Here is a 23,559-nt window from a genome sequence, read left to right on the forward strand (position 1 = left end):
TTTTCAATATACTATAATACCAGTGAACAAAGTGTCTACATACTAACATCACCCGTGGAACATGTGTACTAACTGGCTATCAATTGTTTGAAATCTAGTAAATTAAAATGACTCTTAAGAATCGACACATTTATGTCATATTGCATACATAATAGTTAATGACAAGAACGTAATATGTGATGTCCCAGTGCACCAAATAACTTCGCTTTGCATGACAGCCCAAGGAAAGGAATGTTGTCTGAATTAAGAGGAATTTTCTATATGTAAGCCCAAAACATGATTGCGTATTGTGGAACATATAGTGTTTGCATTGTACGTGCTCACTGTGGGGCAAAGCAGACGTGCAGGAGGAGGGTGGAGAGTGGATAAAAGGAGGGTGCAGGAGATGAACTGCTCACAGCGGCAGCAGGTCAGGATCATGATGAGCCGGACTCTGCTGGGCGTGCTGGTCTCTCTGGCCATTGCCTCGTTCCCCTCTGTTGCTGATGGAGCACCACTGTGAGTAGAACTTTAGGGTTCGGGTTCAATTACCTTTGTAAATTACATCTCACATATCAAAATTTAGAAAATAAAGTACTTATGATTAACTAGATCTCATTATCTATACAACAGGGTTGTTTACGTTCAAAATCTGTGCACTGTAAAGATGTAAAGACAGATGAAGCTGTCATTCAAATTGTGTCCAACTGCTGTGTTTTTTAAAATGAATCCAGTTTGTGCAGCATTTCTTCAAAGTTCAGAAGCTGCAAACAGACTAAAAAAAAAAAGACTGATGAAATTTAAATCACTAGATCACTTATTATTTGTACATGATGCAATGGTTTACCGGTACATTCAAGCAAATATTGATTTTTATTTTATTTTTTTAACATTTATTTTGGCAAGAAAGGACTAAGGTTAGACCCCCCCTCCCCCCACGAATCCACCCCCTCTGTGCAAGTACATATGACTCAACTTTTAAAAAACACATTTATGTTTAAGGATAAAAATTACTTCTCTAATTGATTTCCTTTACATAAATAAAACAACTGTACCTCACATAAACCATTACATCCTATTATAATTGCACACCTGAAGCTACAAGGCCCTAATAATGTGGCCCGTACCTTTGACATCGGAAGGTTTCTGTCTTTGCGTTGCAGTCAGGTCTTGTCTGCTCCCAATATACTGCGAGTCGGAGCGACAGAGAACATCTTTGTGGAGTGCCAAGAGTGCACAGAAGACATGAAAGTCAGCATCAAAGTCGTGAACTTCCCAACCAAAGACAGAACTTTGGCATCCACGTCTGTGAACCTCAACCGTGGAAATAAGTACCAGGCACTTGGACAAATCAAGGTGAATAACCTTTTTGGCTCCACAGTTTTGTGGATGTTCTGTTTCACTCGTTTTCAATGCTCTCTTTTTTGATTAATTTCGGTATTCTGAAACAAAATCAATGCCTACAGTTGACTGGAATTCTACTGAGCCCCACAGCTGAAACCAAACTTTTCCGATCACGTTTGTTTTGAACTGGCTGATAGTTAAGAGTTACTTTCTTGGCTTAGTATCACTCCCGCTCCACATGCTTTTGGTAGGATTTCTTTCCAGGGTGCTACTTTTATTAGGCTCCACATGGGCAAACAAAGAACCTGTGTGCCTGCAGGTCTTTCTTCCAACCAACCAAGAGCACCCAGATTGACTAATCACCTGACTGAAGACTAAGGTAAGTTGATAAAACAAGTGTCCTTGGTTGGAATGAAAACCTGCATCCCTCTGGGTGTTCAATTGGATCTTCTTGGTTGCTCCTCCAGCTATTTAGCTTAAAAAAAACAGGGTTTGTTTTGTTTGTTGCAGCAAAGCGTAGTGGTGTAGTGGTTACTGTGTTGCCTCAAAGCAAAAAAGATCCTTGATCAAATTCCAAGAGGGCTAGCGCCATGTTTGTGTGGATGATCTCCCCCTGCCTGAGTTGGTTAACAGGGTACTCTCCTGTCCTCAAAGGGTTGGGGAATTGATGACCCTAAATTGACCTTTGGTGTGAATCTAAGCGTGATTGGTTGGTAATTTGTCCAGGGTAATTTGTCCCTGCCTCCTTCCCAAAGGCTGCTGGGCTAAGATCCACAGACCTGTAGAAGTGGCTTTTTTCTATTCTGACCTCTGAGCAGCTGGATATGTTAGTGACTCCCCAACCAATTAGTGGATGAGCTAGAAATGCTCCAGTGTCAGATCCAGGTAGAGGGATTTTTGTTGAGGGTTCTGATACCCTGAGGACTGTGATGCTCCATCTGCCACTCTCAGCAATATAACTAGAATCAATGCTGTAACTCTCTTTTCTGACTTCTTCTCATCTGTTGCCAAACCGTCTGCTACCATTCATTAATGTTCATTAATTTAAAATTGTAATGTGTCTCTGAATACTGCTCTCAGATTGCACCAGGTACCTTCAGTACGGATCCCAAGATGAAGCAGAATGTGTACCTCCAAGCTCAGTTCCCTGGTCGGCTCTTGGAGAAAGTTGTCTTAGTGTCCTTCCAGTCTGGCTACATCTTCATCCAGACAGACAAAACACTTTACACACCCAACAGCAAAGGTGAGTTCAAGAAAAGAATGATATCACTGCACACCAAAATGCATCCCTTCCATGTGCAAAAGCAGCACGCGCATCAGTCTCAAACAAATGTAAACTGTTCTCTCTCCATATTAGTTCATTACAGGATCTTTGCAGTCACACCCAACATCGAGCCCATAGTGCGGGATGACAAAACCCAACCTGACACAACCATTTCCATTGAATTTCAGGTATTACAAATTGTAAAGTATTCATTGTAGCTGAGAGTTCTATTTTGCTAAAACACTATTTTGCTAATGTTGAATATAGTTACTCTTTACAAAGAAAATGCTACAGATCATGCAGAGTTGCTCTTAACTGTCTAATATTGGTTATATCCAGACACCGGATGGAATCATTTTACCACATGAAACCGTATCTCCAACTTCAGGGATTCACTCTGGAAATTTCAAACTAACTGAGATTGTCAGGTAAGTAATTTAATGTTGTTCAAGCATGAAAAGGGGGAAAAAAACCCAAGTATACCTTGTAATATTGGGCAAATATTTATACATTTATAAGGTTGTCATTTCCTGCTTTGCATCAATAAAGACCCATTTTTCTCTACACATCCTGAATATTTAAACCCTTCCTAAACAATTTGTTCTTGTCTTTTCCCAGTAAAGGAATATGGAAGGTATTGGTAAAGTTTCAAAGCAACCCACAGGAAACATTTACTGCAGATTTCGAAGTTAAAGAATATGGTAGACTTTTCGTCGCGTACACTTTTGTTGTTTGTAGATTTGTGTTGGACTGACAATGCTTATTTTACTCTGATTTGTCAGTTCTGCCCAGTTTCGAAGTGAAAATAAAGTCTGCGACACCGTTCTTCTATGTGGACGATAAGCAATTGACTGTTAATATCCAAGCTACGTACGTAAAACGTTCTATTGGAATTTGCTGTGTTTTGCAGTCACCTATGCTGCTAAATATGTCCCGCTCTTGACATTGTAGATATCTCTTTGGTGAGGAAGTGGATGGAGTAGCTTTTGTGGTGTTTGGAATATATTCTGATAGCAAAAAGAGCATTCCAAGCTCTCTTCAGAGAGCGCAGGTAAGCACACCGAGTCACCATTTGAACATTAGAATCCTGGCATCTTTTCTATGGTCTTCAATTTCTGTAATGTAACATCTCAACAGATTACGAGAGGTAAAGGACTAGCCACACTGAAGAAAGAGAACATCCTACAGACCTTCCCAACAATTGAAGAACTGGTGGGCAATTCCATATATGTAGCTGTTATTGTGCAGACAGAGAATGGTATGTTGTTTTTTTGGACTTCTTCTTCTACAGGTATAAAAAAAAATGTACACAGATTATCCAAAAATGGGTTTCTCAATTGGTTGCCTTTCCTGCATCAGGTGGTGAAATGGTCGAGGCAGAGCTGAAAAACATCCAGATTGTCACATCCCCGTACACCATCCACTTTAAGAAAACACCCAAATATTTCAAACCAGGAATCACCTTTGATGTGACGGTAAAAACGGCATCATTGCAGGATTTCTGTTTTAACGGAGGCAGAACTTAAATTTCCCCAATCTTTTTAATGGAACTTGAAATTTGTATGCCACAAATATACATGGGTGCTTGGCTCAGCCTCACCCTACGTATGTGATTGGATAACATTTTCTAATACATTGTCTCATGTCTCAGGCTGAGGTCCTGAATCCCGATAAAACGCCAGCATCAGGTATTGATGTGGTGTTTGATCCAGGCCAGGTGAAAGGCCGCACTGTTGCTAATGGTGTCGTGAGGGTTACAATCGACACAATGCAAAATGTACAACAGCTGGTGATTACGGTAAGTCTGACTGTTGACTTCCATTTAAATGTCATTATTAAATACAAAAACAGACCTAATGACAGTTTTAGGAAAAATCGATATGATATCATGCCGCTAAAGCTCTTGTTTTGACCTGAAGGCAAGGACCAATGTTTCTAAAATCTTGAGTGGAAGACAAGCATCGGCTAACATGACGGCACACCCACAGATAAACAGGAGCAACAACTTCATCCACATAGGTGATGAAAAAGTCGGAGTTATTTTCGAGCCGACGATGCCGGAGACCATACTTGTCCGTAATGTCTTGCACTGACCGAGAGATCTGGTTTTTACAGGTATGCACACTGCAGAGGTGAAAATGGGGGAATCCATAAAAGTTAGCTTCTTCTTCAGTCAACGCATACATAAGGATATCACGTATCTGGTGAGATATCATTTGCAGCTGTGCACTTGTGTGACAGTGCGGAGGATAGTGGGGCTCCTCTTTGTGTTGTGTATCCAAAATGCACAAGGGCTGTTTTCTATTTCTATCTTTATAGATTCTAAGCAGAGGTCAACTGGTGGACTTCGGCCGTTACCAGGCCAGGGGACAAGTGCTGATTTCGCACATGGTGTCCATCAACAAAGAAATGTTGCCATCATTCCGCATCATAGCCTACTACCACCCCAATGACAACGAGGTGGTATCAGACTCTGTTTGGGTGGACGTTGAGGACTCGTGCATGGGCTCGGTGAGGCACACAACTCTGATATAGCGCTACCTTAGCATCAACTATCTGCCTGTGTGAAAATGGTTGCTCCCGTCCAGTCACAGAGAAATGATCTATTTCCTTTTTGTTGAACCTAGCTGAAGCTGGAATCATCAAGAGCAGCTCCATCATATGAACCTCGCAGGATGTTTGGTCTGAAGGTCACTGGAGACCCAGGAGCCACAGTGGGACTAGTGGCCGTCGACAAAGGAGTCTATGTCCTAAACAACCAACACCGTCTCACACAGAAAAAGGTTATTTCTGATGACATCACTGATGTTGTAATGGCTTTTGCTTATTATTTACTTGTATTATTCCAATCCAGATCTGGGACATTGTGGAAAAGTATGACACAGGCTGCACAGCAGGTGGAGGGAGGGACAGCATGAATGTCTTCTATGACGCCGGCCTGTTGTTTGTGTCCAACCTGGTTTCTGGGACAGACTACAGAAAAGGTGAAACCCTGAGTCAAAATCAGCACATCAGTGGTACATGATGGGTCCATTTACACTGCACTACATGTTTTCAGAGTAACATTCTCTTCTGTTCCAACCTTATTTTATATTGTATAACCAATAAGAACAACAACAATAATAATGCTCTACTGAAGGTTCCTCTTGCCTCTGTCATTCTAAAACTGATGAAGCTTTTTATGACAGGGGCTGTTAGCTCACAATATCACAAAATGTCAAGAAAAAAAGCTAAAAGGGTCTGTTCTGGTGTTAAAAGAAACAAGTTCCTTCAGCTCTTAGAAGCAAGGTTTGTTTTCACAATGAACAATTGAAGATCATTGGATTTTGTTCCAGAATGGAAATGTGAAACCAAATCCACGCGCAGAAAAAAACGAGCCTCAACTCTGATGGACGTCACCACCAGCCTCAGTAAGTGTTTGTAATTGTGTAATTTGTGTGTTGTTTTTTGTAATCTCTCAGCTGGTCTAAGAGACTTGACTGATCTCTCCTGACTGTCATTCCAGCAAGTCAATACAAAGATGAGGTCGAACGTCTTTGCTGTTTAGATGGAATGCATGTCATCCCTCTGTCATACAGCTGTGAGAGGCGCAGCGAGTACATACAGGACGGAGAGGCCTGTGTTAAGGCCTTCCTCCACTGTTGCAAGGAGATCGAAGCCCACCGCGCTGAGGGGAAAGAGGACAGCCTCATACTGGCTCGAAGTAAGAGATGACAGGGTTCCAAAACATACTGGATGTTTCATCCAAGATTAAATACTATCTCACTCTACAAACTCGCATGATACACCCAGTTTCCCAGTGCTGGGTAGTTTTTTTTAAAAATTTCTCCCATAGAACAAAAAAGGTTGATTGGAAACTCTAAATTGTTCTCATTGTGTGAGTGAATGATGTCCCGTGATGAACTAGTGACCTGACCAGGGCGTATTCCTGCTTCTCACCAGAAGACTGCTGGGATAGACTCCAGCACCCACCCCGTGACCAAGATGAGGTCATAGGTCAGAAGCCGAGGTTAAACGAAAATGAGCAGATCAGTTTTCACGCGCCGCACTATCAATGTACAGACGTTCCGAACTATCATGAAAGCACTGTAATGAGTTCTTGATGACATCATGAGGTGAAAAGTCTAAAGCGGGGTACACACATAATGGCTGTCTTTGTCACGATACCCATCCTTCCCAACCAAGGGAGGTCTGAGTGTGTTAACATTAAATTTTCCCTGATAACAGGCTCTGAAAAGAGTTGGGGGTGGGGGGCGACAACAAACAGCTGCTGACTGAAAATGGCACTTTCTTTCTGCTTCTCAAAAAATACCCAAAACCTTCAGGTGAAGAGGATGACAACAGTTACACCAATGAAATCACAACTCGCACACAGTTTCCTGAAAGCTGGCTGTGGTTGGGTATTAGACTGCCTGCTGAATGCCCCCCCGATGAACCCTCCTGGTGAGTGAGCAGAAACATGTCCATCAATAAGCCTTAACAGCAATGAACATACTAAAGTGGAGTCCAGCATGAATGCTGTCAGGTGTGTGTGTGTGTGTGTGTGCGTGAAGGATGGGGGGGTATAGTCTACCCCAGGGATGGAAGGATAACACATGTTCTCTCATCCTTCTTAGTCAAACCACATCACATTTGGAAATGTTTCCTTTGCAAGACTCAATCACAACCTGGCTCTTCACTGGGATCAGTCTTTCTAAATCCCATGGTGAGACCCGTACAGGAAAAGATCAGCCATGCAGAACCACCGACCTCCTGGTGTTTTGCTTTTCAAACGCTTGCTTTCTTTCAGGCATCTGTGTTAGCGAACCGTTGCCGGTCATTGTCCGGAAGGACTTCTTCATAGATCTGCAGCTGCCCTACTCTGCGGTCCGTGGAGAGCAGCTTGAAATCAAAGCCATCCTCCACAACTACAGCCCCGATCTCATCACTGTGAGTTTGTGCCGCTTGATCGACACAGCTTGGACCACAAAATAACGGACAGCGAACTCAACACTCCCTCCATGACTGCTCCCGTTCAGGTCCGTGTGGACCTGCTCGAGGTGGAGCATGTGTGCAGCTCTGCCTCTAAGCGCAGGAAATACCGCCAAGAGGTCAAAGTCGGGCCCATGACGACGCGATCCGTTCCGTTCATCGTCATCCCCATGAAGGAAGGAGAACATCCCATCGAGGTCCAGGCGGCCGTCAAAGACTCATCCCTCAATGACGGAATCAGGAAAATGCTGCGGGTGGTGGTGAGAGAAATGATGCATAATCATTTGGAATGTCAAGGATCTTAAGAAACTGTGTGTGTCAAATCAAATCAATCTTTATTTATATAGCATCTTATACAATCAAAATTGTTTTAAGGCGCTTTCCAGAATCCCAGGGCCTAACCCCCAACAAACAACAGTGAAAAAACTCCCCTTTAACAGGCAGAAACCTTGAGCAGGACCAGGCTCATGTAGGGGGACCTTCCTGCTGATGGGGGGCTGGGCAGATGGAGAGGAGAGGAGAGGAGAGGAGGAGAGGAGAGAGGAGAGGAGAGGAGAGGAGATGAGAGGAGAGGAGAGGAGAGGAGAGGAGAGGAGAGGAAAGTAGGAGAGAGGAGGAAAGGAGGAGAGGAGAGGAGAGGAGAGGAGAGGAGAGGAGAGGAGAGGATAGGAAGAGAGGATAGGAGAGGAGAGGGAGAGGAGAGGAGGAAGGAGAGGAGAGGAGAGGAGAGGAGAGGAGAGATAGGAGAGGAGAGGTAAGAGGAGAGAGGGAGGAGAGGAGGAGGAAGGAGAGGAGAGGGAGAGGAGAGGAGAGGAGAGGAGAGGAGAGGAGAGGAGAGGAGAGGAGAGGAGAGGAGGAGAGAGGAGAGGGAGGAGAGGAGGGAGAGAGAGGAGAGGAGAGGAGAGGGAGAGGAGGAGAGGAGGAGGAGAGGAGAGGAGAGGAGAGGAGAGGAGAGGAGAGGAGAGGACGAGGAGAGGAGAGGAGAGGGACGAGGAGGGAGAGGAGAGAGGAGAGGGAGAAGAGAGGAGAGGAGAGGGAGAGGAAGAGGAGAGGAGAGGAGAGGAGAGGAGAGGAGAGGAGAGGAGAGGAGAGGAGAGGAGAGAGGGAGAGGAGAGGAGAGGAGAGGAGAGGAGCGGAGGAGGAGAGGAGAGGAGAGAGAGGAGAGGAGAGGAGAGGAGAGGAGAGGAGAGGAGAGGAGAGGAGAGGAGAGGAGAGGAGAGGAGAGGAGAGGAGAGGAGAGGAGAGGAGAGGAGAGGAGAGGAGAGGAGAGGAGAGGAGAGGAGAGGAGAGGAGAGGAGAGGAGAGGAGAGGAGAGGAGAGGAGAGGAGAGGAGAGGAGAGGAAACCATGACCCAGTGGGGTGACAGAGGCCTGTCAGGTGATCATGTTTCTGGACCCCGGCAGCCTATAACAGCATAGCTAAGATGTTAACCTAATGATTAGACGACCCCCTAAGTATGATAATTTGTCTGTCTATGATAGTAACTGAAACTACAGAATTAGTAACAATAAGTGTGTGTGTGTGTGTGTGGCACCAGAGAGCATGGGAACTCCTTTGTATACTGGAATATCATTCAGTTTGAAATGCATCTGTGTGCTTTGTACTTTCAGCCTACAGGGGTGCTGGTTAAAACCTCTCAGGTTATAACTCTGGAGCCAGAGAAATCAGGCGAGTTCAGCCTCTGTTCCACGTTTACGATGACATCAAATTTGAAAAGGTTGACGCGCCGTTAAAATCAGGTGGAATAGCAAAAACCATATTTCTCTGATTATTAAGGCGGGACACAACAAGAGGTTCTCAACAGCAGAATATCACTGAGGGACATGGCCCCCAACACACCCAGCAGCACGCACATCTCTGTGTCAGGTGAGAGATCCTCTGGTCTTAGATATCAGTGGGTTAGACTGGGATTATCTTAGGTGCTCTGGCTCTGTTTGCAGGGAGAGAGCAACTGTCTGACATGTTGGAGACTGCCATCAACGGTAGCATGATGGGTAACCTGATTGCGCAGCCCTATGGTTGCGGAGAGCAGAACATGATCTCCATGACCTTACCTGTCATCGCAACCATGTATTTGGATAAAACCAACCAATGGCAAGACGTAGGCTTCCAGAGACGTGATGAAGCCCTGCGACACATACAGACCGGTACGCTCGCACAGTCCAAAACACACAGATCTTCTCATTGCAGCTGCTGCTAACTTTGCCAACTCATATAGCTAATGTAGCAATTCACCGCAAAGGATTGTTGAAGTCGACATGCCAACATTTTTGTGTCCAGGCTACCAAAATGAGCTCGCATTTCGTAAACCTGATGGGTCGTTTGCTGTTCATCTGCAAGTTCAAAGTAGCACTTGGTGAGACGCATAATCTTGACAGGTGCTGTTCCTCAGCTCCTGACCATGTGAGAGTGGTTTTTAAAAATAATATTTTATGGATGAATGACAGCATGAATGCTGCTCTGCACTTTCTCATCTTGATTTTAAGGCTGACAGCTTATGTTGCCAAAGTGTTCGCGATGGCCAGCAGTCTGGTGCCGATCGAGAGCGGAGTCATCTGTAACGCCATCGGTTTTCTGATTCACCAAACTCAGAATTCGGATGGCTCCTTCCGTGAAGTTGGAAGAATATACAGTAGCGGCATGAACGTACGTAAGGATCCCCCTGATACCAGATCAGATCAGCATTATGTGATAACTGCGTTGTATCCGGGGACACACAGGGGGACGTGGGTGGAAGCGATGCCGACGTGTCCATGACAGCCTTCTGCCTCATCGCCCTGCAGGAGTCCTACTCTTTATGTCACAGAGACATCAGTGTGAGTCTCACGATGCAAAATCTGACAGCCATCTTAATGCTGCAAATGAAACCTGATTGGGCTAGATGTTCAAGACCCAAACCCGTGACAGCTAATGGTCAGCTGATACGTGTTGCAGCTTCGCTAACCTGGTTTTTTATTGCAGAGTCTGCCAGACAGTGTTCACAGAGCGGTGACATTCCTGGAGAATCGCCTGCCAAGAGTCACCTACTCCTATGCTGTTGCCATGACATCATATGCCCTGGCCAATGAAAAAAAATTAAACCGCGAGAAACTTTTCCAATATATTTCTGACGGTAATGTCAACACCGGTGTTAAGTATTGAGAAACTGTCTATTGGGAAAAATACTTAAAATTCACATGGTGATGCATCTTGTGATGGTTGACAAGCATTTCCTGATGTGACAATGGTCTTGATTTTACTTATCGCTGTCAATAAATCTGGGAATCTGCTGTCTTCCGTAGACTCCACCCACTGGCCTGTACTTAAGGGGAATGTTTACACGCTTGAGGCCACGGCATATTCGCTCCTCGCATTGGTCAAGGCAGGGGTGAGCGAAGGAAAAAGACTGTTGCTGTTATGATGAATGCAACCAGTCAGAAAACCAATAAAATAAATAGAATTCTACCTTAAGTATTAAAGATGAAGATAGCCATTGCTAGCAAAAGAGCAATTCTAACCTCTGTCGCCTCTTAATGAAGTTATTTACAGATGCTGCGCCTGTTGTCAGGTGGTTCACCCGACAACAGAAGTACGGCGGTGGCTACGGATCGACTCAGGTCGGTACCCCCCCCCAGACACGCCAATACGCTGCATGTGTCGCTTGATGTAGCCTTGATTTATTGGCGTCACTCCCCCTCCAGGCTACCATAATGGTTTACCAGGCGGTAGCTGAGTACTGGGCAAACTCTAAAGAACCGGAGTACAACGTGAACGTGGACGTGCTGATGCCCGGCAGGTCGAGCCCCGAGAAATACAAAGTGAACAGTGAGAACCACTACACCACAAGAACCACTAAAGTAAGAACCTACGGCCTCACACAAATGCAACTCTGCAAACCTGAGTTTAATCTCCTCCTCTTTGCCTCCCTTATCAGGTGAATTCCATAAATCAGAACGTGACGGTAAAGGCCACAGGGTTTGGAGAAGTAACAGTAAAAGTGAGTGAGCGATGGAGACCAGTCTTTGGTGGGAGTTCCAGCATCATAAACCCGATGTCCTCTCCTCCGCCTGACAGATGGTGTCGCTGTACTACGCTCTGCCCAAGGAAAAGGCCAGCGACTGCCAGAAGTTTAACCTGTCGGTGCAGCTCATCCCAGGTAAGGCAGCACCCTCTCCGTGTTCAGGAGGAAGACGAACGCACCCGTTGGTGACTGGATGTTTTTGCACCTACAGATAAAACAGACGAGGATGGGGAAGTGTACAAGCTGAGAATAGATGTTTTGTGAGTACCGCCAGCTCGTTCATTTATTTCCTCATCGGTTCCACCCTCCATATAAATCACACATCTGCCACTTCTCTCTGTGCGTTTTATGATTTGTGGCTCCTTCCATGTCTCTTAAATCATCCTTTCAGATCCTGATTTTACTTTCTTTTCCCATTCAGGTTCAAGAGTATGGAGAGCGACGCGTCCATGTCAATCCTGGACATTGGCTTATTAACTGGCTTCACTGTTAACACCAATGATCTGGACTTGGTAAGCTTTAACTCCCCGACACTAACACACACACACACCCGTACGCATATATGTGGATGTTTGATGTGTGTGCTTGTGCGCAGCTGTCCAAAGGCCGCGCTCGCGTCATCTCCAAGTACGAGATGAACACATTCCTGTCAGAAAGAGGCTCACTCATCATCTACCTGGACAAGGTAACGCCTCCATGCTGCACATTTTCCTTCCCTGCTTTGCTCCCCTCAGCGCTAATTTTCATCCCTCCCGCAGGTTTCTCACAAAGTACCAGAAGAAATCTCGTTTAGGATCCACCAGAAGATCCCAGTCGGTGTCCTGCAGCCCGCCGCCGTGTCCGTCTACGAGTATTACGACCGTGAGTTTTGAAATGAAAGCCTCCCACATCCATGCCTGCGTTCGCCGCGTGTAAACCGGCTCTCCTTCCTGCTTCCAGAGACACAGTGTGTGAAGTTCTACCACCCAAAGAGGACAGCTGGACTGCTGCAGCGTCTCTGCAGGAAAGAGGAATGTTCATGTGCTGAAGGTAAGGAGGAGGTTTCACCAGCGCTGCCTCCTCTCCTCTGAGTTTTTCTGCCCACTTTCGGCGGCGACGCCTCGATTTCAGTGACCCTGTGGACAATTTCTTGCCAGAGAACTGCAGCATCCAGAAGAAGGAGAAAATATCGGATGACGAGCGCACGTCCATGACGTGTGACACCTCCGTGAATTCAAAAACAGATTTTGGTAAGCGAGTGTAAATCTGCTGTTTCTGGGCTTATCTGGGGAGTAATGAGAGTAATGTCTCCAACTCATCCGTCCCCAGTCTACAAAGTCAGAGTGGAAGATTTCTTTGCGGATTTGTCCACGGATGTTTACACAATGAGGATAGTGGAGAGCATCAAGGAAGGTGGGTGTTTGCCTTCAGACCCAGAACCCTCTGTTTTTGGCGTTACCGGAGCGCTGCCAGCACCCGTTCCAGTCGTATACATCACAGCTGATGTTTTCTTTCCAGGAAGTTACGATGTGGCTCCTCTGGGACAACTGCGCACGTTCCTCGGTTATCCACACTGCAGGCAAACTATAGGCTTATTAAAAGGGAAAACCTACCTCATCATGGGGATGTCCAACGATATCTATAAAGATGAGCAGGAGCAGACGTGAGTTTGTTCCACCTCCAAACTTCTTTTCTGTCATTATCTGGTTTTGTGTTACGTTTGACTTGCAAGTCAAGTGAGCAACTAACCACAAGAAGACCTGAATCGGTTTATCCTCTGGGTCTCCAGGTACCAGTATGTGCTCGGTGAGAGGACCTGGATCGAGTACTGGCCCACAACAGCAGAGTGTCAGACTGACGAGCACAGACCCACCTGTCTGGGCATGGAAGAGATGGTGGAGACGTATACAGTATTTGGATGTCCAAATAAGTGAATCCACCCTGTTTCAGCATCATTAATTAATGTTGAGATAAATGTTGAGCTTACTATTACGCAAGTCGGCACAGCTTCGCTCAGGGCATCGGTGATAATTAAACGACTCCGTGTTTAAAATCATATGTTTAAAACTATTCGCATTGCAGCAAAATAAACCATCTGCTTTTGTCTTGAAATGTGATTCTTAAAATAAGTTGGAATGACTCAACTTGTTCTTTTACCACCATTTGGCAGATTTTTCCACTTTAGGTCCGACTGAACTGTCCATTACCAAAAATAATTAGGCTATTCAAAAAGTATCCCTGCGTAATCTTCAGATAAAGGGAGGTGTTTATGGTGTGGTTGAACCTTGGACGGCCCACAAAAGGGCGCTCAAGGCCCACATGTGGGCTGAGGCCCAAAGGGTGAAGGTCACTGTCACTTTCTTAAATAAACACACCGAGGATTGCACATATACACATTTGTCAACCAGAGTCTACATGCAGAGAAAAAGAGAAAAAGAAATCGTGCTGTACTTATACTGTATATGAGGACCTACCTGAGAGCACACAGGAAACAGTACGTGACCTTTGAGGTTTAACCTGTGGAACTGCATCTGTGAATGGTTCCCTTTAATAAAATGGTTATTCTAATTCACATGCTCATCTTGATGTTTTGTCATATTTCCTGTCGTTTTTACCACCATAATATGATGCACTCATTGGAAAAGTAAAACATGATGATACTTGACTTTAATGCAAACCAATGGCGCCCTCTAGTGGTGGAACCCTTCCCTCCCTCTGCTTTCCTCTCCTCGTAATCTCCCTCACCTCACTTAAACATTTAAAAAAGAAGTGTCGTTGATTTCTTATCAGTTGCCATCAATATAATACTTTACAAAAAGTCAGATGTAAATTTAAAGTAAGGCACAGACTAGATGGCGTTTGATGAGTTTTAAAAAAAAACACACCACATATTGTTCATATGTTGTTCCATTGTTATTTCAAAATAACAGAAGGACTTCTGCTTATGTAGAAATGTGTTTCCACATTTATTCAGGAAACGATATTTCCACTATTATGCTCAACCCACCTGCTTAACATGTTGATGGATGATGTCTGCACTTGGTTCCTTTACCACAATGGTCTTTGATCTTTTACTGGAGTGCTGCATTTCCATTAGCTTTGAGTGCACTGTGAGTTGATTTAGAGCTCTCTTGGTCCAATCTTTATCCATACACTCGCTGTTGCTCTGTGTATCTTCCTCTCTGCAGACATACGCCACAGCCTAAATATAAACATAAATAAAAATGACCAAAAGTAGACCAATCACAGTTAGTGTGGCTATAATTCTGAATAAGGTAATGTGAACACACCCCACTCTCCAACATAGATCCTGTTTTTCTAAACAGAAAAATAACCTCTATTCTAATGTGTTTGTGTGTGTGTGTGTGTTTATGTGCCTTGTGTGTTCTGTGTCTGTGTGTAAGACACAAACAGCAGCAGTGTCAACCATTCTGGTGGTAATTAAAGGTGCACAATGCGATCTTGCACGGTTTCAGCGCGATATTTGTGTCTCAAATTGTTGGTATTTCCCTTAATGGGTCACGAACATAAAAAATAAACAAAACAACACACCAGGGGTACAGGCTGTGCACCAAAACATAACATACCTGGTTTCAGCCACTCACCGACAAAATGTTTGGAGGAGGGGTGGGGATTAGCGGTGTGGTGCAGATATAAATAGAAACTTCCTCACCAAAGAATTGGAGTTAGCTCACAACAATTACGGAAACAACGTATGAACGTCACTGGAAGTCATGCAAGATGGCATCGTGCACCTTTAAAGTGCTCAAGAGGTGAGACACTGTGTGTGTGTCACTGTGAGCCGCACACAAACACACACTTTTATGTCTACGGACCCTCACTAACCTAGTCTAACCTAATCCCAGCTCCAACGTTAACCTGAACCCCAGTCATCCTGTCCTCGCTCCCCAAAAATGTCCTCGTTATGCTGATGCTGAGAGCGGTCTGGTCCCCAATACAGTCCATGAGCAACACCTACACTGACACACAAGCATCTTTTTCTCCACCATCCTGCTGACTTATTCAGTCAGGGATGAATAATAACACTGCATAAACACACTCGGGCGTGTATTACAGCACCCCAGCCTTTTCTTTTTTCTCCCCACCCTTTTCCATACTTCTAATTTCTGACAAAGCAATGCCAGAGCAGACCTCAGGCTCATAATAAGCAGGGTAAAAATAGAAACACTGGGTTTGCACAAAGCCCAGCTGCTCGGCACCCGGAAAATGTTAATTCTATTGTCGCCCAGGCAGAGAGCAAGAGTAACTGTTTGAAATGAAGCTACAGAAGCTATAGATTATTGTCCTTAAAACCACAGCAGAGGCTTCTTATAAATTCAGGAACCAATCACAAGACATGTTGGACCCCCCCAAGGTGATCATCAAGTAATTTCTACACAAATAACTCCGGCAACCTTCGCTGGTATTTATCAATATTGTCACTGAATTTTAACCTCTCATTACTGGTAAATTCTCCTCCAACTCAATTTGATTCGAACTGAAAAATTGGCTTTGTAGGAAATTTTGAAAATAGTTTTTCAAGTCACGCTTAAAGCCGATATTGAAGTAACATTCACACATCTTACATAAGCTAATAATGACAAGGCTTTAGAATTAATATTTGGGATACCAAATTCCACAGCGCCGGCATTGAAACGTCTTGGAAAGCCAGTTTTTTGTTGATGACGAATCGATCCCGCCGAGATTGTGTAAATAATTCAACACTAAGTTAGGGATTTCTCAAATCACTTAAAATGTGAGAACCGCAATTACTTTGAGTTAATACGTGACACATTTTAAGTCCTGAAATATTCAGGGACTCCAGTTAAAGTTGGGAACACATGAATTACACAGGACCTTCCGGTGGCTCCATCAGCCAGAAAACAATCGTCTCGTCCAGATTGGACTCATCTCTGTCTCTAATTAGCTTTTATTTCTTTTTAATCTTTGTGTATCCAGAGGTCATATTTTCACCCTTTGTCGGCCATGTTTTGTAAAACATCCTAATAACGTTAAAGGCGTCAAATATCTTCGGTTTCTCCATGCACGATGATCTACCGGTCCGCAGCGATCAGATGAGGAAATGCACAACCGAGAAGTTGCTCTTGATTAGTCGGCGAATTCGTCAAACCCGGCTGAATGAGACGGATATTGAAAGAGGTTTGTTATAAATTGTGAACGCGAGAAGCAGCATCATTTATCATCTCGGGATGTTTTCACTTTCTTTCGGCCCCTTGGGTGCAGAAATATTTAATTTAAGATGGATCCTTGTTTTAAATAAACACAAGTCAGCAAGTCCTTTTAGGCGCTGTTTTCCTCTCATAGATATCGATGATAATCTGCTTTAACAGTGATTTACTGCTGTTAAGGAACTAAAGGTGTAGCACAGAGCTAATTAGTGCAGTTGTCAAAGTTTAATTATGCCAGCCAAGTGTAATTACACAGTAATAAACATTGTGACCAGCAGGCAATGGGGCTGTGTGTTTTTGTGTGCCATGTTTGTGACTTGGCTACAATGGGAGTTAACGGGATCTACCGCTGAGTGCTTCCATCAGCCGGCCCTCCCAGGCCTCCCTTCCATCACGTCCTCGGCTCCCTGCCCGTCTCCCTGACAACCTGGGAGTGTCCCAAAGTCCTGTGGGCAAAGCTGGGGTGTCGCGTAGTGACAAAGAAGGGAGCAATTATGTCACTGGCGCACGTCACAGCTGAGAGACGTTGGCAGAACATCCCAGGAGGCGTCCCGACGACTCTCCGTCACCTCTTAAAGTGTCTGTGAACAAAATAACATTTATTCATGTGTTGAAATGACGAAGACCTGGCCGGAATACCTCCTTCTAATGATGATTCGATAAATGGATTCCCGTTCTGTCTGAGCCGTGCAGCATATCACCATCTCCCCTCCAAAAGGAAAGCGAGGCATTTGCGAATCCCCAGTGCCCAGTGTCTCTGGTGCCTACTGGTTCCCTTCAAATTAGCTTGTGAATTTGAGTAGACGGAAGGAGAGGAAGCGTTCATACCTGGAGTTCGCAGCCTCCTCTCGCTCTTACTTGATAGGCCGAGCCAGTGGTGGAAAAAAAGACACCTTCGTGATTACTTGTATTTGTTCACGCTGATGTGAGCCGAGTGGATCTTTCACTGCGAGGCGACAAGTATTGACTGACCGGTCCCAGCTATACAGACAAGGTTTTTATTTCAGGCCGGTTCAGCTCAGATCAGTCAAGTACGCTTCACTTGTGCTTTCATCTCTTTTTTTGATAGTTTCAGCACGAATTCTGTGAATTTGGGATCTTTTGTTTTCATCTGTGCGCAAGAGTTGCGATAATAGATAAGGCTTAGATAGATTAGGGTGCTGGTGTTCAAAGTGAGGGGCGCGTTCCCTAGGAGGGCCCAGCAACAAAAAGTTCGTGAACCACTGGATTAGGGGTTACCATCCATTTAAGACGCGGGTCAGGGTGAGCAAGAACGACACACAAAAAGGTTTATGTGTGATTTGAATGGAGTTTGCGGTGTTCATGCAGCCACAAACTTGAGCTGCACATTAATGGTCCATTCTGGATATGAACATTGGTCACCTTTGGATTCTGAAATATAAACACAACACGCAGGTGAAGCCTTCTGAACCTTCAGGGAATCGTCTCTATGAGGCATAAAAGAACAGAACGTGATGTTGTTGAGCAGGAAAGAGGGTGATAATGGGACAGTTACATCTCAAACACTATCCAATTGGAATTCCATCAATCCATTCAGCCAATTTTAATGACAAGCTTGTGAGGGGTGTGCTCAGACTTCAGCCAGAAAATATGGGATTCTATCTGAGATCATTGATCCTGAACGAGTTCATGCATTCACAGAAAAACGAAATGACATTTTTTTCTTTTCTTTTCTTTCTGGGCGATCAACAACTCTCAAGCTGGTTGGCACAAGAACAAGTAAAAGCAACAATTGCTTTGTTAATCCGACCTTCACAATGAAACTTTACCAGCTTTCGCTCAGGCTGCGTGTTTTGCTTTTATTGCATTCACTTTTATATCCTGTAAGAGTCCCCTGTACTGTTTCACCTCCTTTCAGAAGAGAAGCTTCATAAGTGTCTCAAGGTAGCCTGAAGTTTGAGACAGAACAAGGTAGCAACAAATCAGTGTGGAGATGTGGGCTGATCTCCATTTCCTTCAATGGTCTGGGAGCCGACAGAAGTGCTGTTAGTTGCTCACATGCTGTTGTACCTACCTACGAGAATAATTATATATATATATAAACCATTTTGAGAGCAATGAATAACACTGGGATTTATCTTCAATAAGATGCTAATCAGGGAGTCCTGCTGCATCACTCTGCTCTGACCAAACTGTTGCTGACATTTTCACAGCCAGCATCCATTTAGGGTTGACAGAATATCATTATTATACTGTATATTGGTCAGTGAAGCTATTGCTACACTTGGCTCGATCCACCGCCGCGCCTGCTCAGAAAGAAGAGGCTTGTGGAGACAATTGGGGAAGAGTGGACACATTTTGCATGTGGTTGCCATTGGAGGCTCCTTTGGCCACAACCTCCTCCCCTGATGTAGAGGTGGATGTTGACCATCACAGTTTGGTTGACCACACTCTTCTTCCAAGTCCACCTTCTGTGCTCGTCTTGTCTCGGCCATGGAATTCGTTTCCCCCCTCAGTTGCTGGGCAAAAGCTAAAGGGATGGGTTGACAAGGCATTGTTAGATGGATGAGAATGCACTTTCTGAGCTACCTTGGAGCTTGAAAGCATCCTTGAACTGAGTGATGTGATGAAACTCAGCTGGTATCTTCTTCACCACTACCTGGCTAGTGCCAACGTGAACAAGGGCAGAAGTGTCTCCATGGATTTCTTTTTGATCTCTGGTTGCACAATGGACAGCCCCATAATTTGTCCTCATGGACAATATGATTGGTTGCTGCATGGGGTGCCATGTCATCAGACTGACTAAATAGAAGAGACAAAATTATGATTAGTTAATGATGTGACTAAATAGAAATAAAGACTAAATAGAGTTCATATTTACACATAAACAAAACATGAGGCAATTGCACATGTGATCCAAAAGTAGGAATTTTGTTGAGAAATAGCACTTAGAGACAGTCTAATTGTTGCCATGGGTTACATTAGGCAAAATTCAAAGTTGAAAAACATTATTATACGGTAATAAAAGAACATTAAGTGCAGAGCTTTTATACTTGTTGAGGTTACTTTTGATGTCATTGGACATAGTGCAATTTAATAACATCAAAATGAAGATATAGTTGCTGCAAAGACCAGGGAACTTTATCCTCTGTTGTCTTGGCAACGTACAGAATGCCATGTGAAGATCGAATGGGAAATTATACTGGCATTTTACATTACTCATTCATACGGGAGAATTCAGCGGTAGTCTTGTAAACTAAATCCTTTACCTTGTCCAAGTCATGGTGCTGCCGGTGACATCAAGGTGGTAGCTGGCGTCATCAGTTGGCACTTCATAATTCCAATATAGACTGTTGGAAATTTGATGGCCAAGTTCACTGGATGTAGGTTACAGCCCAGTCCAGTCCAGCTACTGTCATAAACAAGCGTATCGAGCGACTGAGTAAATGGATCTCGACCTCCCAGTTACGAGATGTTAGCTTCAGTTATGTCACAAGCATTGTGGTGGCTATTACGAACATATTTTATACTTTCCTCAATATGTCGGACAGTTGCTGGCAGCAGCCGCAGCCGATGTCGGTCCTGCAGTCGGCACCAGGGCAGCAGCGCTTGGCACCGCTTTACTTTTCAGCATGAGCACTTCGCTGGAACCCATGTTCACCTCCATGAGATTGGAAAAGCACTCCGGGGAAAAATGACAAACTCCAGCTCTAGGCGGGAGATCACGGTCGGATAGGCGCAACATAGCCAGCCAGTGGTGCCTAATTCCTGGGTCAGCTGGATGCTGATGCAGCCCTGAGACGCGTCGTTTATGCAACTGGGTAAACCACACTGACGATCCATTGTGGCCACTAGCTTAAAAAAATGTAACCACAAGCTACACAACCACAACCAACTTACAAACTAAATACCCAGTTGTTACTGGAACACAGACACAAAAAGCTAACTATCTAAAGTTGCTAATAAATATAAACCCACACCTGATAAAATCTCCAAAGAGCAATATATGCTATGCTCACTAGCTACTCAAGAAATTTTACCTCTCTATTCGCAATTTTCTCAATCCAACTTACTCGCTACAAACTGCAGAGTGGACAGGTGCTAGCTTTTATAGGATGGGAGGGGGCGAACTGTGGTGGCTCGTGACCAAAACCGCCTCCAAACTGTCATTGGCCTCCGTCTCAGCCAATAGAGGGCTGTCGCTCTTACATTAAAGCATCAAAGGTCACAGGTTGGGTCAGAATCAATCAACGCTGCTTCCCACCAAACTGTGTGCTTTCAGCAGGAGGAAAAAAGGAAAAACGTTTCAAGGTGAAGTTACTTTAAAATAGTTGAAGCGATGAATAACTGCCACTAACACCACCCCATTCACACGCTCTGTTCAGCGACCTCGCCCACCATGCCCTCGGCATTGCCCAAAGGCCCTCAGGGAGGCAGCAGTCGCTCCATTATTGTTGAAGACTACACGATTACCGCACCGACTGCTGTGTCTGCCCGACAGTACGAAGCAGTCAGGAATGAAAGAAAGATAAAAAGGTCATTGCATGCTAACATGACTGGAGGCAATCGTTAATTGAAGCTGGAAGTCCTGAAGAAAGCAGCAGGCTTGCTGACCTTTTACTCTCGTCAGCCATTTGCAACATATCTCAGATTATTCAAGGTCGGCAAAGATAGTTACAGAGGGACTTTTGCAAACACACTGCTCATAATTGGATGCCCAGTTGGTTGCTTTGTCCCTTCAGCCAGTCAGAATACACCACCTCCTCGAACCGGCAAATGGCACCAAAACAGCCCCAAATATAGTCAAACATAAAGATGAGAGCATGGGACCAGCGATGCTGCCCACCAGACCAGAGAGGCAGCGATAAACATGAAATACTGCATTAGGAATAGGCAAATCTTAAATGATTTAAATCAGAATCATTACAGGGAGGCTGTTTATACACCCGACAACTACTAATTACTAATTACTAAGTGATTCACATAAATCCTTCCTGCAACAGGCCCAATTTACAGCATTCATCCTACAGCGGGTTCTTCTGGGTTATTTCTCACATCGCTCCGCTCTGCTCCACACTAACGCTGTAGCCCATCGGCTAAAATGAATGCTAGCATGAGAGGTTGCAAATTAAAAAAGTTAAAAAAAAAAAAATTCTAGAAACGAACCAGTGTGCACCATAGAGCCATCTGCAGGTCATTCAACTCCAATACACCTGCCAGGTGGCACCCTGGCAAACACCCCGGCGCTGCATTCCAATCATGTTATGGCCAACAGACGGTTCTCAACAGAAAAATGAACTCTGAAAAGCAGACGGTGAGCCTGAGATGGTCCACATTACCTGTGTTCTTACAAAACACCAACACTTTAAAAAGAAGCACATTGGAGAGCAAATAATGGCATTTAAAATGCTGACAGAGTTGTGATTCAGATGGGTTTTATGTTCCAGTTAAAGGATAAGTGATCATCTGAATACTAAGATACAATAATGGTAATAACAAACAAACACAAGAATTGGAAGCTTTCTCCGATCACCTCAACGAAACAGACGAACATGTAAAATTCACCCGGGAAGATGTAAAAGGAAACAGTCTGGCCTTTCTGGACTGCGCGGTCAAGATCACTGAGGACAGAAATCTCACCATCGAAGTCTACAGAAAACCTACACATACTGACCAGTACCTCCAGTTTGACTCTCACCATCCACTGGAACACAAGTTGGGAGTGATCAGAACCCTCCAACACCGGGCCAGAGAAATACCCACCACATCCCAAGGCAGAAAGAAGGAACAGGACCACATTAAGACAGCTCTCAAAACATGTGGCTACCCTGACTGGGCCTTCACCAGGACCTCAAGAAAGCGAGACCTCAGCGAAGGAGAGGAGGAGAGAAACAAACGTCGCAGCGTTTCCATCCCCTACCTGTCTGGAGTCTCGGAGAAGTTTAGGAGGATCCTCCAGAAACACGACATACCGGTTCATTTCAAACCCAGCAACACTCTCAGACAGAGGTTAGTACACCCAAAGGACAAGACACCAAGACCCAAACAAAGTAATGTTGTCTATGCTGTACAGTGCCAGGAGGAATGCAAGGAACTGTACATTGGGGAAACCAAACAACCTCTCCACAGAAGAATGGCACAACACAGACGTGCCACCTCTTCGGGTCAGGATTCAGCAGTCCACTTACACTTAAAGGAGAGTGGGCACTCCTTCGAGGACAGCCAAGTAAGGATACTGGCCAGAGAAGACCGCTGGTTTGAAAGGGGGGTTAAGGAAGCTATCCATGTTAAATTGGAGAAACCATCCTTGAACAGAGGTGGTGGCCTGAGGCACTTCCTATCACCCACATACAATGCAGTCCTCCACTCCTTCCAACAGCAAAACAAACATTCACACCATTCCAGGAGACCCAGTGACTCATCACCATGTGACCCAGCAGACAAAGGGGAGACACCTCAACAGAAACTAGGTGAACGACCCGACCAACGACCCTGCTAACGACTCTCAGGTGACTACCCGGATCATTAGCATGCAAATGGTCCACAGGGGCTATATATTTTCAAGCTCTCTCCCAAGCGATTTCAGAACTGAAGAAGCCTTCTGGATAGAAGGCGAAACGTCTTCAAGAGAAGAAACCCAGTCCAGTTGACAGAGAAAACTACCTTGGAATGGTAATAACAGTTAATAATTATTTCAGCACACAGCTCATTCATACGGTTGCATTAGAGTCGTATTAATTCTTAAACGTCTGAACTGATCAATCATTTGAAGGCAAACGTCATTTAATTCCTCTATTTGAATCAAAGCCATTGGTTTATTTCACCGCCTCTCTGTGGTTTGCTGGAAAGTCCGTTTTACAGATGTAAAAAAA

The 23,559-nt window shown here is 44.6% G+C and overlaps 1 protein-coding gene and 1 long non-coding RNA gene across 3 annotated transcripts; one reads left to right on the forward strand and one right to left on the reverse strand.

The window, feature by feature from the left end:
* Positions 1 to 342: 342 nt before the first annotated feature.
* LOC101063400 (complement C3-like) lies at positions 343 to 14,109 on the forward strand. 2 transcript variants are annotated; one of them, XM_011619682.2, is made up of 43 exons: positions 343 to 498; positions 1,143 to 1,335; positions 2,404 to 2,566; positions 2,681 to 2,775; positions 2,927 to 3,015; positions 3,206 to 3,288; positions 3,370 to 3,457; positions 3,539 to 3,638; positions 3,725 to 3,845; positions 3,947 to 4,062; positions 4,239 to 4,385; positions 4,507 to 4,606; positions 4,703 to 4,791; positions 4,907 to 5,098; positions 5,215 to 5,370; positions 5,442 to 5,571; positions 5,923 to 5,997; positions 6,093 to 6,290; positions 6,913 to 7,030; positions 7,204 to 7,292; positions 7,377 to 7,516; positions 7,606 to 7,818; positions 9,169 to 9,226; positions 9,335 to 9,424; positions 9,499 to 9,705; positions 9,839 to 9,914; positions 10,045 to 10,204; positions 10,279 to 10,374; positions 10,520 to 10,670; positions 10,840 to 10,925; positions 11,077 to 11,154; positions 11,239 to 11,394; positions 11,472 to 11,534; positions 11,612 to 11,693; positions 11,770 to 11,818; positions 11,980 to 12,070; positions 12,154 to 12,243; positions 12,317 to 12,419; positions 12,498 to 12,587; positions 12,695 to 12,787; positions 12,867 to 12,950; positions 13,056 to 13,200; positions 13,327 to 14,109. In XM_011619682.2, the coding sequence occupies exons 1-43, from the start codon at positions 386 to 388 to the stop codon at positions 13,469 to 13,471; spliced, it is 5,001 nt and encodes a 1,666-aa protein (XP_011617984.2). In that variant the 5' UTR covers positions 343 to 385; the 3' UTR covers positions 13,472 to 14,109. The 2 variants fall into 2 exon arrangements, with proteins under 2 accessions (XP_011617984.2, XP_011617985.2); XM_011619683.2 differs by lacking the exons at positions 343 to 498; positions 1,143 to 1,335; positions 2,404 to 2,566; ... (3 more) ...; positions 3,370 to 3,457; positions 3,539 to 3,638 and having other exon boundaries at positions 3,725 to 3,799.
* LOC115253163 (uncharacterized) lies at positions 11,420 to 22,161 on the reverse strand. The gene is made up of 5 exons (XR_003891432.1): positions 19,957 to 22,161; positions 19,347 to 19,489; positions 17,074 to 19,217; positions 14,545 to 14,739; positions 11,420 to 11,763 (listed from the first exon to the last, which is right to left on the reverse strand). It is a non-coding gene; the product is annotated as an uncharacterized lncRNA (long non-coding RNA).
* Positions 22,162 to 23,559: the final 1,398 nt, after the last annotated feature.

This window comes from Takifugu rubripes, chromosome 17 (genome assembly GCF_901000725.2).
Source record: "Takifugu rubripes chromosome 17, fTakRub1.2, whole genome shotgun sequence".
Classification (NCBI taxonomy): domain Eukaryota; kingdom Metazoa; phylum Chordata; class Actinopteri; order Tetraodontiformes; family Tetraodontidae; genus Takifugu; species Takifugu rubripes.

Bases quoted from the DNA above. Each gene is read 5' to 3' on its own strand.
- LOC101063400 (XM_011619682.2), top strand. From the start codon at position 386: ATGAACTGCTCACAGCGGCAGCAGGTCAGGATCATGATGAGCCGGACT. The intron at 9,227-9,334 runs GCGAGTTCAGCC...CTGATTATTAAG, and splicing joins TCTGGAGCCAGAGAAATCAG to GCGGGACACAACAAGAGGTT. The intron at 12,244-12,316 runs GTAACGCCTCCA...TCCCTCCCGCAG, and splicing joins TCATCATCTACCTGGACAAG to GTTTCTCACAAAGTACCAGA.